Source organism: Callorhinus ursinus, unplaced genomic scaffold (assembly GCF_003265705.2).
Source record: "Callorhinus ursinus isolate GAN/ISIS: 27379988/994484 unplaced genomic scaffold, GSC_fseal_2.0 scaffold84, whole genome shotgun sequence".
Lineage (NCBI taxonomy): Eukaryota > Metazoa > Chordata > Mammalia > Carnivora > Otariidae > Callorhinus > Callorhinus ursinus.
In genome coordinates, this window is record NW_027397146.1 from 432445 (window position 1) to 450991 (window position 18547).

At 54.0% G+C, this 18547-nt stretch overlaps 1 protein-coding gene across 6 annotated transcripts in view; it reads left to right on the plus strand.

Annotated features, from left to right (window-relative positions):
* MAMLD1 (mastermind like domain containing 1) overlaps positions 1-18547 on the plus strand; it is a 117010-nt gene that overhangs the window by 63444 nt on the left and 35019 nt on the right. For 5 of the 6 annotated variants that reach the window (XM_073887906.1, XM_073887905.1, XM_073887904.1 and 2 more), the window contains one exon: positions 14771-16519. In XM_073887906.1, coding sequence (XP_073744007.1) covers positions 14771-16519 — 1749 coding nt within the window. Of the gene's footprint in view, positions 1-13716; positions 13826-14770; positions 16520-18547 lie in introns of all 6 variants that reach the window. The other variant, XM_073887907.1, reaches the window with a different exon arrangement.

Here is an 18547-nt window from a genome sequence, read left to right on the forward strand (position 1 = left end):
TACTACTACTTCTACTACTTCTACTACTACTAATACCACTACTAATGCTACTACTACTACTACTTCTACTTCTACTACTACTACTACTTCTACTACTACTACTTCTTCTTCTTCTTCTTCTTCTTCTTCTTCTTGTCTTCTTCTTCTTCTTTCTTCTCACCTCTAAATGCAAGTGGGGCTGAGCAAGGGGGAAAGAGGGGCCCTGCATGCAACAGGGAAGAGGGAGATTGGGATGGCTACAAACATTCTGACCCCACCCTATCTGTCCGTCTTCTTTAGACTGGTGACCTTAGAAATACCCAGTAAGGGGAGGGCCATTCACCTCCTGCTGTGGCGTGTGATCAGGGCTCAGGATTTGTATCCATTGTCCTTGGAGGCACCTGCCTTTCCTTGCGAAAAGAGCATAGGACTCAGAATGGACCCCTGGAACTAGCACTTGGTGAGACCTTGAGCACGTCCCTTTCCTCTTGAGCTTGGAGGCCTGTGTCTGGGCCTCCGCCCCCATTCCAGGGTCTGTCCTATGTGTCCAGCCCTGTGCTAGACTCTGGGCTCCGGCAGTTTCCAGTCGAGGAGCAGACTATTCCCAGGCTTCCTCCACCACCAACAAATTGGTCCTACTTATCCTACCCTGAAACCAGGAGGGGAGAATTGAGTGGCTCCTTCATGTGAGCTACTTTGTGTATATTAGCTCATCTGCTCCCGTGGCACGGAGACGGGGCTTCATATTTCTACTTCACCAACAAGGAGACTGAGGCTCATGGAGGGCGGGGACTTTCCCAGCGTTACAGTCAGCAGGTTGGAAATTCAGATCTCAACTCCAGGTGCCCTGACTCTGAAGGTCCTCCTCCTTTGCTGCTTCCCATTCCCAGATTAGGAACCCAGAGTGTTATAGGGCCATCTGCAGGCTGGGCATGACTCTCCGGGGCTCAGGCTGGAGCAGCGGACCAGAGTCCCAGGTGGCCTGGAGATTTCATCCCAGGGGCAGAGACAGCCCATAAACAGAGGTAGAGTGGACACATCTTTATATCATCCTCGTGGCTCTCTGGAACCTTGTGACCGCACTGTCTACAGCCCAGCCTGTGTGCAACGAGCCGGCTGATTAAAAACCTTACAGGGAGATAGGGGACAGCCAGCCAGGACCTGGGCTGAGTTGTCTAAACGGCCTTCTTGGGAGCCCAGTGACCCCCACTTCATGCAGGCTGTGGGCACATTGCAAGGGCAGGTCTGGCCCCAGGAGAAGGGAGTTAGGCGTATGGCCCCACTTCCGGAAACCAGGTGGTCCAGGGATCGGCTCACCAGGTCAGCAGCTGTCCCGGACACTTACTAAGAATCTTGCATGAGTGTCTGGGCTTAGGTCCACACCAGTAAAATAGGGTTAATAATCCGACCTCTGCCCACGTCAGGGTTTCTGGGATGACGAAGACCAAGATGTAGGTATGAATGCAGTCTGAAGCCCACAAGGTATTACTGCTGTTTGCACTTCTCTTTTTTTTTTTTTTTTTTTTTATGATCAGAGAATGGCATTGGCTCAGAAGGCAGTGGGAAGCATGTCCTTGGAGCTCAGGTAGAAACACGCAGGACCCCTGAGGACACCTCAGTCTCAGCAGCAGTCTCTCTGCGATGAGGAGGGCTGCATTTGTGCTGTAGCTCTGAGCATTCTGGGTCAAGGCCTGCAGTGCGTATGCGCCTTTCTATTTTGGGGATCCTCCCCACGGAGCACGCAGCTGCTCGCTCCCTTTTCCCCCTCCTCCTCCTCCTGCAGGAAGGGCCCTTTCCTGCTTCAGACGTTCAGCCAGGGCAGCCACCAGGCCGAGGCCTTGCCTTCAGACCGATCCCTTCTGCCGGAGCGAGCGCTGCTCAGTTGGCAGGATACCGCTGGGCACCGCATCTGGGTCCTGCCTGGGTCGCCCAGTTCAGCAAACCGGTGACCTGAAAATCGCAGTCTGTTTGAAAGGGAGGGCGCCGGGAGGGAGTTCCGTTTGGCAGCTGGCTTCCGCTGGCATCCCGGAGCTCCGTGCTGCCCTGCCTGCCTTCCTGCCTGGCCCCTGCCCCCTGGCTTCTTTGACATTAGGCCCGAGGTGACAGGTGTCTGGAGGTTGAGCTTCCCGGGGAGGAGAGTAGACTCTGTTGGACCCTAGGCCGGGGCGGTGGAAAAGCCCAGCTGAGCGGCAGCGCAGGCTTCACCCCCCCCCCCATCTAGGGTATGTGCAAACTGGGGGCAAGCCCTGAACATGAGGGCCTGGGGCTCCCCAAAATCTGGGCCGGCCTGTGTTGGCTGAGGCCTCTTGCTTTTGCTGGAAATCCCCAGCTGGAGAACTCAATAGAACTGCGCTTGCGGACAGATATTTAGGTCAGCAGCTGCCCCTGGGGTGCCGAGTTCCAAACCTCACGGGGGAGTGGGGGGAGCAGGTGCTTCTGAGGTTTGGGCTACAGATTCTGATTTCTGCAGTCGACGTAGAATAATTTGTTAGCACCCTCCCTTCTCCTCCCCTTCGCCTTTCCTTCTCCTCCCCTTCCTTCCTGCCTTTTCTTTCTCCCCTCATCTCCCTCCTCCCTTCTCACCAGATTTCTAACCCCTCAAATACCAAATTTAGAAAAGCAGCCATGAGCCATAGGCTGCTGGACTTGACCGCTGAGGGCCCAGGCTTGGTTGCCCCCGCCACCACCTCCCACCCTCCTGGGACCCTGAGATCTACCGGTCCACCCAAGGCTCAGGCCCAGGCACATAGTAAATGACCACTAAGCAGCGACCACTGTTCCCCTGGCCAGAAGGCTTAGAAATCATTCAGGCTAGCCCCTGTGCTGGACATAAGAGGCCACGGACACACAAAGGAGAAGGAGCATGTCCAAGGTTATTGGCCCAGTTAGTGAATTTAATCACACTTTCTGAAAAGCGGTTGTCTCTTGGCCTTGTGCTTAGAAACAGAAAGAGCAGGATAATTTGCAGGAAACCTTTTGCTCCAATGGTTAATTCAAACCTGCAGATGCCAGCTGAGCCCTGTCACAAGGCTAGGTGCTCTGGGGGTACAGAGATGGGGCGGAAACGGTCCTTGCTTTCAGAGAGCCGCAGGCCGAACATGGCGACCTCGAGGTTGGCCAGAGCACGGGCCTGGGAGGGAAAGGGGTAGAAGGTGAAGCTGTATTATCATAGAGACCCCTGAAGGCCTGAGGGAAGAGGGTGTGCTTGAACCTGGCAGACAAGATGCGAACTGTTCACAAGCATACAGAGGCTGGGAGAGCAAGGCAGATGGGCGCCCTGTCATCAGTGAAGGCGAAACATGGCATTCGAGACTGCTGCATACCTGGCCCAGTTCAGACCCAGTTCAGAAGTGGTTCACCTAACTTGGGCGAGAGTCAGAATATTGAAGCTTCTCGGCTCTGAAAATGTCGCCTGCCACTCTTGTCAACAGTAGACTTCCGCGGCCCCCTGCAGTGAAGGGAGGGCAATTTGGAAATAGCAGATTTCCCTGGGGGAAGATGCTCAGCTCAGGCTCTAGAGGTCAAGGGTTGGCCAACTCCAGCCCCACGGGCTAAGTCCAGCCAGCAGCCTGTTTTTGTAAAGTTTTATTAGCACACAGCCACGTCCGGCCGGGAACAGATTGTCTACTGCGGAACCGCACCGGAGCCCACGTGGCCCGCCAGGCCTGAGATAGTTACCGTTCGGGTCTTTACGGACGATGTTCGCCAACCTCTGATCCAGGTCGCTGGGCTTTGGTTCATTTTCTCCGAAGCCACGGTTTCTCCTAACAAGCGGGCACTCCTCTGTACCGCCTGAGCGAGAATCCCCGATCCTCAAGCCCCCCGCCCCCGCCAGTGTTCCTCTCCCTCTCCGATGCCACAGCTGGCTCAACCCCCCCGCCCCCCGCCCTGCTCAGTCCCCCTGCCCCTCCTCCTCGGTCCCTGCCTCGGTGACTGTTCCTGGTTCTTCCGACAACTTCCATTTCTCCCCGACCTGTCAGCATCCAGAGGCCTTTCACAGACAAGTTGAGCCGATTGTTCCCGCCGCAGACAAGTTCTAATCCACCTTCCCCCGCCTTCCGTGGTGTCCCTGGGCTGTGCTCCTTCTAAGGGCTTTCTCTCTGGGGTCCCCGAGACAGCCTTGCTTCGCACAGTTAGTGGGCAGAAGCCCGGGGCCACTCTTTTCTAACTGCCTCTTTTTCTAGAATGAGCTTTTGGTGCCTAAGTTGTCTAGTGATAGGACTGCCTGTTGGACACTGTCAGGGAAGTTGAACACTTTCTTGCCTCTTTTTGCCCTTTAAGTCAAGCCTTTGGGGGTTAGAACAATTAACTTGGCCAATGTAAAATATCTCCAGGAAGCCAGCCCCCAAACACCAACACCCAACATCTGCTTTCTGAATATATGGCTTCAAAGAGCTGAGTGTACAGTGGCTAACGGCTGTCCATCCTATTTATTTTAGCCTCATGACAGCTAAGGAACTGAGAAATGCCTTGCCCTTTCCTGTAGTTAAATCTGACATAAAATTACTTTATTGGCAGCGTTTTAACAAACAGAAATCTCCCATGCTTCCACCAGCAATTCAGCTTCAGGTTTCTGGGTGGACAGAGATCATTATAAATGTCTGCAAGGAGACAGTTTTGAGGTTTCTGCTAATTCAGGGCGAGTCTTCTCTCCGGGGCTCAGCCAGTGGAGCTTCTGACAGAGAGGTAGAGCAAAAAGGAGATATCCTTAGGGACACACCCCGTCATCAGCACCTCCTCTACCAAATAGCACCATTACCATCACTGTCGTCCCACCGTTCCACACGCGCGTGCACGCACGCACACATATACACACACACACACCGAGGCAGGGGAAGCGTTTTAGCTTATATGACCCATTCCATGATGGGATCACAGACACTTTCCATATAGGGTGAAAGAAATGATTATTTTAAATTGTCATTATTTTCACTCTGTAACCCACGCCTGTTGCTGTGTGCTTTGGGGCTACGGAACATCAGCACGTGTTTGTGGGCAAAATGAAATTAGGATTCATTGCCAAAAAAGCCTCTTCTCCCCAAGTGCACACCTTAAAAAGCACATAAATTTGGATGAGGGATCTTTGACTTCGTAAAAGGATTTACTGAGGATTTTCTTTCAATGGCAAATTCTTTTTCTTCCAATGGCAAATTCTTGTTGCATTTTATGATGATTCGGTTTACAAAAGTTAGCCTTGCCTACAGCTGTTCAGAAGTACGGCCAATGAGTAAAGGCAGATCTCCCTCGAATGACAAATGCTGCTGAGTAAACCATGTTAAAGGCTATTTTAGGACCACCAAGAATGTGTTTGCATTTTCAAGAGTGGAAAGAGAGAGAATATTTATTTGGCCTGTGCGCCATGCCGGGCACTATGCTCGCTTTACAGTTCTAAACACATGTGATCTTATAACAGATTTGTGCAGTGGGCCCTACTATCCCATTTGGTTGTTGAGCTTTGTGAGCAAGCAAAACGCTACTGAACCGTACACTTAAAAAAGGTTCATTAAATGCTCTGTGAATTTACCCTTATTTAAAAAAAAAAAGAACACCTAAATTATTTCACAGAGTATATGCATATGAAATCATTCAAAAAATCTCATTGTATAACCTAAACATATACAATTTTTACTCGTCAGTCATGCCTCGCTCCATAAGGCTGGGAAAACCATGATGCCCCTTATCCCATACCCCCTCCCAGCCTCCGCATCCATGGTGTCGGAGCTCAAACAGCCTGGCTCTAAATTCTACTAACTGTGGTTGGTACATCTGCAGACAGCTAGTAGATCTCAGAGTCACAAGTTGGCACTCAGCTGCTAAAATGTGCTTATTCACAAGCATGTGACCTTCAGAATGCATGAGACTAACCAGGTGGCTCTGGATTCTTCTCCCACCTACACAGCTGTTTGGTTTCTCATGCAAGGAAATTCCTGCCTTGTTCAAAAGCCTGTTGCCATTTTACTTAGCTCATTGTTGGGGCACAGGCCGAAGTGAAGTCTCCTTGCCCCTAAGATTCAAGACTCATCCTTCAAACCTTCCAAGGCCTGGTACTTAATTTTGTTCTTTTTTTTTTTTTTTTTTTTAAGTAGTCTCTACATCCAACATAGGCCTCAAACTTACAACCCCGAGATCAAGAGTCTGACACTCCATTGACTGGGCCGGCCAGGCACCCCTAATTTTGTTCTTTTAATGTTCTGTTCTCTTTCATAAAGAGGGGCCCCCAAACTGTGTAAGCTTCAGTCCCCACAAAGTAGAGATCTGTACCTGGGAACAGAGGGGAAGGTACTGAGCAATAAACAACCATTTTTCTCTTTGCCCCGTTTAAACCACTCAAGTTGGTGTCCCAGCAACGGGGAGGAGTGCCTCCCACAAAATCAGGACTGTCGCCATGGCCTTGACTCTGTCATCTGCAATCCAGTGGGGACTTGCTGTAAGGAGAGATAATCCCCCGTGCACTCACCCGAGCAGAGGTAGAAACCTCTAGGATTATCTGAATGGAGTGCCATGACTACCCCATGTGGTGCATGATTTCCACACAGCTCAAACTGCTCCAGCTCAAAATGACCCAGGACTTGTTTCCAGCTCTTGGATTATCAATGGCTACTTGTTACCCCGACTCAGCTCCACCAGAAGTCCCATTCCTGAAATACGCCAACAGCCCCCCTAAAAACTCACTCAGCTCATCAGGGCCCAGACCAGGGGCTTCCCCACTGACCCCACTCCCAATCCCATCAGCATTGGCAAGGAGCCAACCACCGCCTGATGGGGCCCGCATCTGGAGTCCCAGCCAACATGGGGGCACTTGTGAGAGGAAGGCCTGGGGAGCCAGGGGCCAGACAGCAAGGGAGAGGGTATAAGAGCCTCCCGTCCAATGTGTGGTCATCAGCCAAACTGGGGGCCTCACTGGGGGCTTTGTGGTATGGAGGCAGAGCCTACCAAACGGCTTCAGAGCCACCAATATGGCTGCATTCCACCTTCCTGGGTGGCTCGGAGTGCTAGGCCGGCTGCATATGTGCTCTGGGTAGAGCTGTGGAAAGCAAGGGACAGGGTCAGTCACAGCCCAGGGCAACACAGAGACATTAACAACATGTCGACCAGACTTGACGGCCTGCTAGCCTGAGGAGTGTCAGTGTCGGTGGGGTCTTGGATGTTGCTCATGTCTCTCTGTGTTTTCCATTGGTGGTGTCGCCGTCCGGATGAAGGGAGGTTTGGCTTCTATGAAAAATGCCTGGCCTCCTGGTGGGAACTTTCCTTCCTCACCTCTGAAATCTTCTACCTCTCTGGAGCATTCTAGAAAAAGAGTGTTTCCTCAGGAGCAGAGATTTCTTTGAGCCGTGAGGTAGACCAAGAGCTGACCTAGAGCACGGGAAACGATAGCCCTGTGACCATGAGCAAAGCGGCAGGCCTGAGGAGGTACCCAGACTGTTCTAGAGGCATTCCCTGGCAGCCGGGCCTCACTCCGGCCAGGGGGCTTTGCCATCAAAAATAGGAGCTCATGACCTCTGGAAAATTGGAAGCACCATGGTGCCTTTGGCACAGTCTTCTCTGTGAACTCAGTCCCCTTCTCTTCAATTTTGGTCATTTCCTATGTGCTGGATTCTGACTGGAGAGATGCCAAGTTGTGACAGTGGCTGGTGAAGGAGTTAAGGGCAGGCAGGTGGGGGACAGAGGCCCAGACGACTGACCGAGCCCATTGCCGAGTTCTCATTCTGGATAGATCTCCAGGAACAAGCTTTAAAACAGCACCACTGACTTTCACACGCCCCTCGAGGTGGCTGGGGAGCTGGCAGCCTTCCTGGCGACCGGTGACTTGGTAGGACTCTAATGGAATATGCAAGTAAGCACAGCTCACTTGACCAAAATCGCAGGCTGCCTTTCTTGATTCAACTAGTGCAGACCTGCTATCCTCAGGACGAACACTGCTAGCGCCCCTCCGCCCCCCCCCACACACATTCAAGTGATTCCTTATTAAAAAGTCGTAGAGTATCTGGGGAGGACCATAATTTGACCCCCACTGGATTGGAGGAGGTTGTGCTTTCTGTAAGAGTGTCTGCAATGGGCATCGATACGCACATCTTGCTCACTTGTGGGCCGCTGGGCTGCCCCGGGCCTACTGTCAGCCCAGGGAGAGAGACCCTTTTGGGTGGGCGAGAAGAGAAGTCATCATTTCCCTACAGGAGCAGTCCAGGAAGAAAGTCACAGCATTCGCTTTTCCCCTTCCTGGCATGATTCTGGGCTCATCAGCCTAATTCCAGTGAAACGCAGATGAAGCTTGTTAACCTGGGTCCTGCACAGACAGGATTGTCTGGACCCGCGCAGGGCCTTTGCCTTCGACCCTCAGCTTCCATTCCAGCCCCAGGCAGCCCCCGCTCCATCTGTAGGCCCGCCTTTGCCAAACGTGTCCCACCATTTGAGACTGACTGCATCTTTTCCTTCTCCCCAAAAGTGATCATCCTTATCCCACTAGTGATGCTACATGGGAATGTGTTTGGAGGAAAGCAGGGCGGGGTTTCTTCCTGCAAAGGAAGGCCAACCTGAGAGTCAGAGGAGCTGGCCCATGGGCGCATCTCTCCCTGGTTCCAGGCCTCACCAGTCCTAATGTGAGTGGGAGGCAGCAGCCTGTCTCTCAGGGTCTGGAAGTTCTGACAAGCTAGGCGTGCAAGGCTAGTTAGTGCTCAAGAACCCCATGTTGGGTGGCAGAACACTTCAGATCTTCGGCGGGGGGGGGGGGGGGGGGGGGGGGGTAGGGGAGAACAGTATGAATTACGAGCTCCGTAAAGCTACATGCGCCTATGGGCTTGGGCCCATTCTTAAGAGTTGCCAACTCCTCCACCTGGCGTGTGTCCACTACAGAAAGGGAGAATGCAGTTCTAGAAAATGCATTTGCTGGGCTTGCTGCTTAGATGGCTCTGGTCGACGCTCGCTCAAGCTGCAAGCCCTCAGGTCAGGACGGCAGAGTGCCACGGCAGCGGGGCGGGGCCCGGAGTGCAGGCAGCAGTGCGCAGCGGGGGTTGGGGTGCTAAAGGCTGCCAGGACTAGGCCGCTCGCCTCCCCACGCCCGCCCCCACTCCCTCCACTCCCCCCCCCACTTCTAGTGGGCATGTCCTTATTTGTCGGCGGGCAAGCCAAGGCCTATGCTGGAGGGCAGTGGGGCAGCATGGGGACCCAGGGCCTGGAGAATGAGAGCGGTAATTGTCACCTCATGCTTCAGTGATGCCGTGAGGCACACAGTGCAGGCCCAGGACCCATTTCACAGAAGAAGCTACTGAGGCTCAGAGAGGGGGAGTGACTCTCCCACAGTCACACAGCAAATGGAGGAGCTAGGACTTAAATGCAGGTCTTCCGGTGCCTCCTCCAGGGCTCTGTCCCGCCCCCTCTGCCTGCCACTGCCTGCGTCGGGTGCTGAGGCTGCAGTTTCTGCTAGCTCAGGGCAAGGCAGGGGCACCGACAAATCCCCCATTTGTAGGCTGAGACTTTTGCTCCAGACCACCTGTTAGCAGAGATTCGTGCTGGAGACAAACCGACTCCTCTTGAAGCCAATCAGCATTCAGGGTTCCCTGCCATTCCCAGCCACCCTGGACTTGCCCAAAGCCTCACGTCTTGCAATTGTGGAAATGCTGAAAATCCTGTTTGAGCTACAAAAAGGTCAGTTTCAGTTTGTGAGGAGATTTTTCTGAAAAACGAACATGCACATGAAACACAGACTATACACGTGGGTACTCATTTCATCCCCCGTGTATATCCGGGCATATTCTTTCCTTCCCTCCCTTCCTTCCATCCTCTCTCTGTTCCTGCAAGCGCAATCCTGCCGCCACATTGGCTTAGCTATTCTGGAGCTACCTCCACCGTGCCCCACAATGTCTTTATTCCTTCTGAGCAAGTCTACTAGGGGCCATCCTTGTCTCCAAGGGCTTGAGATCCAATCTGGTTGGCCAACATCAGGTTCTTGGAAACTCCGGGAACGTAGAACAGTGCTGAAGAACGATTTGATGGAGTGCAGACGTACTTGAGAGAGAGACTGAGAGAAGTACCAGCAGAGTGGCCTAAGCTGACCTGTGGGAGGCACCAGTGGCGGGGGGGGGGGGGGGGGGAGGGGCGGGGAGGCAGAAACTAATAAGCCACAGGCGATTTCCGCCTTTTTGACAATTTTGCCCAGGCACTATGTGCCCGGCCACCTCTGCAGGGAAAATGAGGCTCCCTGAACTGATCTCTGCTGGACACCTTTGGCCTCCTACGTTCTTCCCCAGCAGGAACCGTGCATATTTCTGCTGGCCTTCTGTTGGTGTCCATGTTAAACCTCTGGCTAGAGTATCCAAAATTAAGTGTTTATAACAGCCTGCTAGATTTCTTTGGGAAGAGTAATATATTTATGTATTTTACATGTATATACATTTAGAATATACACATTTAGATTACACACGTACATATATCATAGCCTTCGTTCTTCTTATGCCCATTTTATGAGGCTGGACTGTATTCTTATAAATCTAGACCTTTTCCAAGAAACCCTTGCCCTTTTTGTCCTTCTGGACTAAAAATGTAGAAAGGGAAGAATCACCATGTCATTGTTCAGACAGAACCAGAAATAATACTGACTTCAGAGCTGAACTTGGCCCCTATCAGAAGGGTTGCCTTACTTTTCTCATTATTTAGGGGGTGGGGAAGCCATCACATGCTTTCAAATGCATTTTAATGAATGTTCATGCGGTTGTGTGGATCACAGTGGTGGCTCTGCCTGCCTGCTTATGAAATGGGACTCTGCAGGCATTCGGGGATGGAGATGGTCATTCTTTTCTAAAAGATACCAGGGAACCTCCATCACTTCCCTGCCCCGCCCCGCCCCGCCCCCCCCACCCCCACCCCCAAAGGCTGACCTGTGAGGGCTCAGGCTGGGAGTTGGGACACCTGGGGTCTAGTGTTGTTCTTGTCCACTAACTAGCTGTGTGACCACAAGCAAATCACCTCCCATTCTGTTTTCTGTAAAAAGAACAGGTTGAGATGTGCTCTCTAGAAATCCTGCCATTGTCTACTGATTTACTTATTTTTTTCTGATTTGCTTATTATATTAAAAAAAAAAATCTCACAGCAGGACCATGTACAATACGTGGCCTGAGGAAAGAGCTGCTAGCTGGGACCAATAGTTTGCTGTCACAGAGTCCACAGGCTGGAAAACGGCACACGTGCAAAGCTGGAAGGGTTTTTTAGAAGGGTCTGGAAGCTTAGTGAGGGACCTGCCACCAACAACATGACGTTGAGAGGGAAGTCGTTCCAAACTAGCAGCTTCCGTTGCACTTGCTCTAAAATGGTGGCCTTGGGATTAGTCAGCACCACGCAGTGTAGTGACGCCGGCCTCAGCCAGGTGACCCGGCCAGGGCGCCAGTGTGGCACTGGTGGGGGGGGGGGGGGGGGGGGGGGGGGAAGCCCAGCTGGCTGTTTGACGGCACAACAGGAGGCATGGAAGCCAGCCTGTAGCTAGCTAGGGGCAGAAGCCAGTAGACCTCCATGCCTCGGCGAGCACCTCTGTGTGAACACAGCCGCCTTCCCCTGGCCTCGTGCAGGCTCAGCTGGGGCTCTGGCCATTCAGCCAGGGTGCTTCAGGCTGCCTGTTGAAAGCTCTCAGCATAAAACCCGAAACACGCGGGGCCGAGGCCTCCAACAAAGCCAAGTCTCTCTTAAGTCCATTGAAAAAGGGAAGCACAAAAGAGGCCCCCTGCCTGCCCTGTTGAAGCCGCGTCTCAGCCGGCACCGCCCCCTTCCCTGCACCCCAAGGCACAGCGAGGCCAGCCCGGCCCCTGATTGGGCATCCTCCCAAAGTGTCCAGTGAGGCGTCCAGCTGCCAGCTTCGAGCAACAAGGGCAGCCACCCACTCGGGCAAATTGGATTCGCCAGCAGTGGGCTAGCCTTCAACACCCTGCAGGGGCGCCCCGGGGTCCGCTCTGTTGTTGAGGAGCCGGCTGGGCCCCAGCATTGGAACTGAGCGGGGAGCATTGGCTTGGGGGCCTGAAGACTTGTACGCACGGGCCCTCTCATTTCGGAGAGTTAGAGACTGCTTTCCCTTGCCGGTGGTTCCTCCTGTGAGCTGTAGCATCCCGTGGTCGTGCCCAGCCTTCCCCCACCTCCCGCTACCCCGGTCCCAACAAAGTAACGGCAGACGAACAACTAAGGAAAAGGTCCAAGAACCCACAGAGTCTGCCAGGGATTCCAGGCTGCTACAGCTACACGGACTCCAGTGTCACTGCACCCATAATCACAGTCCACAAGCTCACCGGCAGCACACCGAGCCCAGCCACTGCAGGGGATCTGGGGTAACACCCGCCCTCACTCATCCCTTATTGATCCATTTCATCCATTTCTACTTCCAATATATTGGAATTCTTTGAACTCCTTGAGAGAATGTCGATGAAACGGAATTTCAGTTTGGGACTCAGTGACTCGTTTGTTGGCTGCCCCGTAATTGACTGAATGAATGGCCAGGAAAACATGTAGCAGAGCTCCCTGCGCGCCAGGCCATTTGGGTTCATTTGTCCGGTGATTCATTCAGCCGCTATTCACTGAACACTTGCTGTGGGCCGATACAGAGTCCACTGCCCCTGGATGGAAGAGTGGGCACAGATGAATGGATTGGCCTTTTCTTGTGCCTGCTCCCCCCCTCCCCAGCCCTTTCTTGCCGGCCCTGAGTCCCGAGGCCCCAGGTGGATTTGATGGCAGAGCTGCCCCTCAAAGTGCCCTTGTTCACGCTGCAGAGAAAAGGCAAAGACGGAGGCAAGTTCCCTCACTCCAGCTGGTGGGACCCCTTCTGTGGAAATGAGACAGTGTCCTGCCATCGGGGCCCTTCCCGTTCCCTGGGTATCAAGGCCCCTGTCTCACCTAGGACAGGGTTGGACTTCCAAGGCCCTTCCGTGGCCGCCCTTGGTAATGGCAGCCACCCGTTAGGGAGGATTTACTAGGCACCACAGAATCTGCTTCTTTTGCTTACTACTCAGAGCAGCACCATGAGATGATGCATTTAGAATCAGAATCAGCCCAGGAGCTTTGAAAACACTCAGATCCCTGGACTCTGCTCTGGATGAGACTGAAACAGTCCATTCGTGTGGGAGACCCTGGAAATCTGGATGTGTCTAAGTGAATCTGGTGAGCACCAAAGCCTGAGATGTGCAGCCCTGGGGGATCTCTTTTGATGTTCACTCTGTCATGAGAGTCATGGCCAGTGGGGTGCTAGCAGGTGGCCCCCCACACACATTGACCCTCCCCCCCCCACCAGTGAGCCAAACATGAGGGGACGTCAAAGGATCGACAACGAATGTCCCAGTGAGACTTCTAAAGCTAAACAGGGGTTTCTTACATGAAAAATTGCATCAAGAGAAATACAGTTGCCCCTTAAACGACACAGGTGTGAACTACACAGGTCCACTTATATGCAGTTTTATTCGATAAATACAGGACAGTACTGTAAATGTATGTTCTCTCCCTTATGATTTTCTTAGTAACGTTTTCTTTTTCTCCAGCTTACTTCGTTGTAAGAATATAATAATGATACATACAACATCCAAAATCCGTGTTAACCGACTATGTTACTGTAAGGCTCCCAGTCGACAGTAGGCTGTTAGTAGTTAAGTTTGGGGGCCATTTTCAAGGGTCCACCGTACATCTGTTCCACTGTTGGCTGTAGGTGCTTTCCAAGCCCCTCTCTTCCCACACATTCCTCCACTCCACCCCACTCGCTTTTCCCTCTACTTGCAGGTCACGGTCATTAACATGACAGCCACTGATGATTGTACGAAGCCTTGAACGAGTAGGAAATACTGCATCACTAACCGCTTTGTTCCCAAAGGCTATGCTTTTATAAATGGTGAGCAGCTCCCCCAAGGTGCAGATCGCAGATTGGGTCCTTTTCCTGTTGTTGCATATCTCCCCAACCTGAGGATGCATCTGCAGAGAGGAATTTCTTATTTAGATAGCTTTATACTTTGAGGGGGGGAAGGGGGGTGGTTATAAGTCATTCTCAGTAAAAACAAACAAGCAATACCAAACCGTAGAGAATAGAAAGGGCCTCGCCAGCCATCCCCAAGAGATGACTACTCCAAGTGGTCGCATGTATGTTCTTCCAAGTGATTTTTGTATGCACCTAGCAAGGTGTGTGTGCGTATAAAAATAAAGGAGCCCGTGCCCCAATGACGGGTCTGCATCTTGTGTTTCCCCTAAACGGTATAGCTCAGACCCAAGAGCACACCGCCCGATCTACTTTCCTCCAAAGGCTCTGTTGTGGTCCATTGTATCACCACAGTCTGATGCATTTAACCAAGACAGGGAGGCAACCTACAAGTTCAACATCTATGTTATGCTTTTCCTTTTTAGAAACGGGGGTCTCTGTAGACAGGTAGGAATTGGAAGTGCCTGAAGTATTTGCAGTGTGCCCTCAAACGCCCGTCTGGGGCACAGTTCATTCCATGGCTTCCGCCTAGCTGAGCTGAGCTCCCCCTTACTCGGGCAGAGAAGATCCTTTGTGGGACTTCCTGTGGTGTTTCGTACACAGACAGCATAATGCCTAATTTGAAGTGTAACAAGACAGTTTAAATGAAACGTAGCAACAAAGGAGCAAGCATTATGGTTCCCAAAATAGGCCGTATTGTATAGTTTTGACAACTATAAGTCTTGAAACTGAGAGATGTTTTATCTTGCAAGCTTCCTGTTCATTAGCTTTAATGTGCCAAGGCTTTATAAAAATTTCTCTCTCTCCCTCTCCCTCTCCCTCTCTCTCTCTCTCTCTCTCTCTCTCTCTTTCTATCTGCCACAGGGAACCATTAAGAGGAGACAGGAAGGAGATAATTTCCAGTTTCCAGGCATGGCTGACGGGGGTTACCCTAATAAAATCAAGAGGCCTTGCCTGGAAGACGTTACCCTCTCTATGGGCCCGAGTGCCCACCCCAGCACGTCCTGTGCGGAGCTGCAGGTTCCTCCGCTAACCATGAACCCCAGTCCCTCGGCTGTGGGCGTAACGGGCCATTCGTTACCACTCGAAGCGAATCCCATGAATGGCAGTGTCATGGGCTCACCATTCGTGGTGCCGCCGGCTGCAGAAGTGGGCCTGAAAGGGCCCCCTGGCCCCTACTATGACAAAGCCAACAGCGTGCCAGCCGTGGACCAGGAGCTTCAAGACCTCCTGGAGGAGCTAACAAAAATTCAAGAACCTTCTCCAAATGACCTAGATCTCGAGAAGATCCTGGGGAGCAAGCCGGAAGAACCACTGGTCTTAGAACACCCGCAGGCGACCCTGGGTACAACTCCCAAGCCTCCGGTTCAGATGCCACACCTGGAGAGCCTTGGTTCCGGCAAGGAGTTTGCTTCTAGCTGCAGCCAGCTCCCCGGCGCGTCGCTTCAAGTCCCGCCCTCCCCGGCGGGGATCAGCTACGTGATCCCCTCCACCAGTAAGCAGGTGGCCTCCCCCAGCTCTACGGCGGCACAGGCCAAGAGCCAGGTCCAGGGGGTGCTCCCTGTCACTTTGCCCCCGCTCCCGGTGCCTCAGTGGCATCACGCCCACCAGCTGAAGGCGCTGGCGGCCAGCAAGCAGGGGTCCGCTCTGAGGCAGCCGGGGCCCAGCCCCAGCTGGTCGGGCCTGCCGCCTCCGGGCCTCTCCTCGTCTTACCGCCCGGTGCCATCGCCGCACCCGCCGCCGCCGCCGCCGCCGCCGCCGCCGCCACCACCGCCGCCGCCGCCGCCGCCGCCGCAGTTCAGCCCGCAGAGCCTCATGGTGTCCTGCATGGCGTCCAGCAACCTGCCGGGGAGCGCGTTCCAAGCCTCCCCCAACGCCTTACTCGCCAGCATGGCGTCGGGCGGCAGCGCCGCCCTTGGGCCCGCCATGCTCTACCCTCCCGACAAGCTCCCCGGCCCCGCTCTCAGTCAGCAGCCGCAGTTCAGCCCGCAGAGCTCCCTTCTGGCCAACCTGGTGTCCTCTAGTGTCAAAAGTCCGCCGGGACACCTGCTGTCCGCCCTGCCCACCAGCACCCCGGGGCCTTCCCCGCCCTACCGGCCGGAGAAGCTCTCCAGCCCGGGCCTGCCGCAGCAGTCCTTCACCCCGCAGTGCTCCCTGATCCGGAGCCTCACCCCCTCCGGCAACCCGCTAACGCAGCCGCCGCCGCCGCCGGCCCCCCAGCAGTCAACCAGCGGCATCTTCAAGCCCATGACCGCCAGCTCACCCAAAACCCTGAGCATGATCATGCAGCAGGGGCTGGCCAACCCCAGCCCGGGAGTCCCGGAGCCATTTACTTTTGGCAACACCAAGCCCCTGTCGCATTTCGTTTCCGAGCCGGGCCCCCAGAAGATGCCCTCCATGCCCGCCGCCTCTAGGCAGCCGTCCCTGCTCCACTACCTGCAGCAGCCGCCGCCGGCCTCCTCCGCCACCGCCTCGTCCACCGCCACCGCCACCTTGCAGCTGCAGCAGCCGCAGCCTGACCACTCCTCGTTCCTCCTGCAGCAGGTGATGCAGCAGCCCCAGCGCTTTCAGCGGTCGGCGGCCCCGGACTCCATGGCTTCTCTGCCCAGACAGGTAAGACGGGCTCACGTCGGGTCGCGTTCCCTGGTTTTGGTGGAAGTAAGAACCGTGGCCTGTGCTATGGGTAACCTGGCTTTGGAGGCAAATCGGGCTGTAGTCCTCTCTGAGACTGGACTCGACTCTGGAAAAGTCTATTTAAGCCAGCTAATTCCGTGTGGTCCAAGTGCAGTATTAATGAGGCCAAGGTTATGCTTTCAGTTCCTGTGCAGGCCACTTACCTTCTCTGGGAGGAAAAGTGCCCCCGGAAGGTGCTGCCAGGGGAGGGAACCAGGGGCGACAAGTCCCTGCACCGGGCCGCGTGGCGTGTTCCCTCACACAGGGCTAGTGGGGGCTTCGCAGGATGCAAGGAAATTGCACCAAAGCATTTAAATCTTGTCCCTGCTGGCAGAAGGCCACACACTGAGCCTTCTAGAAATGGCACAGCAAACTTCTGCTGAGCAGCTCCGGCGTGCCCTTCAGCACTGCGCTGGACACCGAGGCAGGTTCTAAATGAAAAGGATGGATACGGAGAAAGTAGTTACTCTTAGCATCTCCATTCTACAAAGCAACTGAGGCTCGGAGAGTTGAAATGACTTGCCCAGAGTCACATAGCCAGGGGCAGAGCAGGAACTGGAAACCAGGAAGTCTTAGACCAGAGCCTGTGCTCTTCTCAAAATCACCGTGACTTCTCCCTCTCCCTCATCTACAATCTGATCACTAGACTCAGCCGGTCCTTCCTGGGTGGTGTCGACCGCAGATGCCCCTCATCATTGCTCTGGCCCCTGTCCGTACTGGTTGTCTCTTGCCGGGTAACAAATTACTCCAAAACATCTGCTTAAAACAACACACGTATATCACCTCGCAGTTTCTGTGGGCCGGGAGTCCTGGCATCACTTAGCTGGGTCTTTGGCCTTGAGTCGCTCGTTAAGGTTGCGTTCATCTCCAGCTCAACCAGGAAGGTTCTGCTTCCAAGTTCACTCCCGAGGTTGTTGGCAGGAAGCAGTTCCTTGCAGGAGGTTGGACTGAGGCCTCAGTTCCTCATGAGCTGTTGGCTAGTGGCCTCCCTTGGTTCCTTGCCATGTGGGCCTCTTCATAGAGCATCTCACAACATGGCATCCGGCTTCATCTGAGTAAGCAAGACAGACTGTGCCAGCAAGAGAGGCAGAGGGAGTGCCTGCAAGTCAGAGGGCACGGTCTTTAGAACTTCGTCTTGAAAGTGACATCCCATCTCTTCTGCTGTATTCTGTTCATTAGACACAAGCATGAAGGTGTGAATACCAGGAGGCAGGGGTCGCTGAGGACCATGTCAGATACCTGCCTACCCAGGGCACTGTCCATCCTGGTCCCTCCTTCCCATGGTCTCAGCCCTCCCCGAGTTCAGGCCCTCTTGGTTCTTTGTCTGAACTCAGAGTTGACTTTTAAAGTGGTTTCCCCCAGTAAACCAGCCATCACTCAAAACATTACCTTCAGGACACCCGATGGAACAGGAATCTGATCGTGTTTCACATTTGCTCAGAAGTTTCCAGAGGCCCATCACCTGGCTCCAGCTACCTTCTTAGACTCGGTATTCATCCGGCCCCGTCTGGCACTTGACTTCTATCATCCACTCTGCATTTGGGGCCTTACTCCTGCCATCCCCTGTGCCTGGCTGCCCCTCCCCACCTTCTCCGTCCTGTACCATTCCTACAGCCCCGGAGGCCCAGGCGCCCTCCCCTCCAGGAAGCTTCTCCCCGACCGCCCTGGGTACTTCTGTCTCCCACGCTGCCTCCCTCTTCTGTAGAGCAGCCGAGGAGGACAGCTTGGCCCGGGACCGGGCCTGAGGGAGGCACCTGTCATGGCTGACCTCTCTTCTGAGAGCCCTGGGTGCCTGTGACCGGGGCAGCCCCCGGAGGATAGGACCCGTGTCTTTTTCCTCCATGCCTCACGAAGCAGCCACAAGCAGAGAGCTAGCTCCGCTCCGGGGCACCCGTCCTCGGGGAGGGGAACCGGCCAGCGGCAGGCCCGTGTGTGCCGTCCGGGAGCACTTGTGTTTGAGCTCGCCGT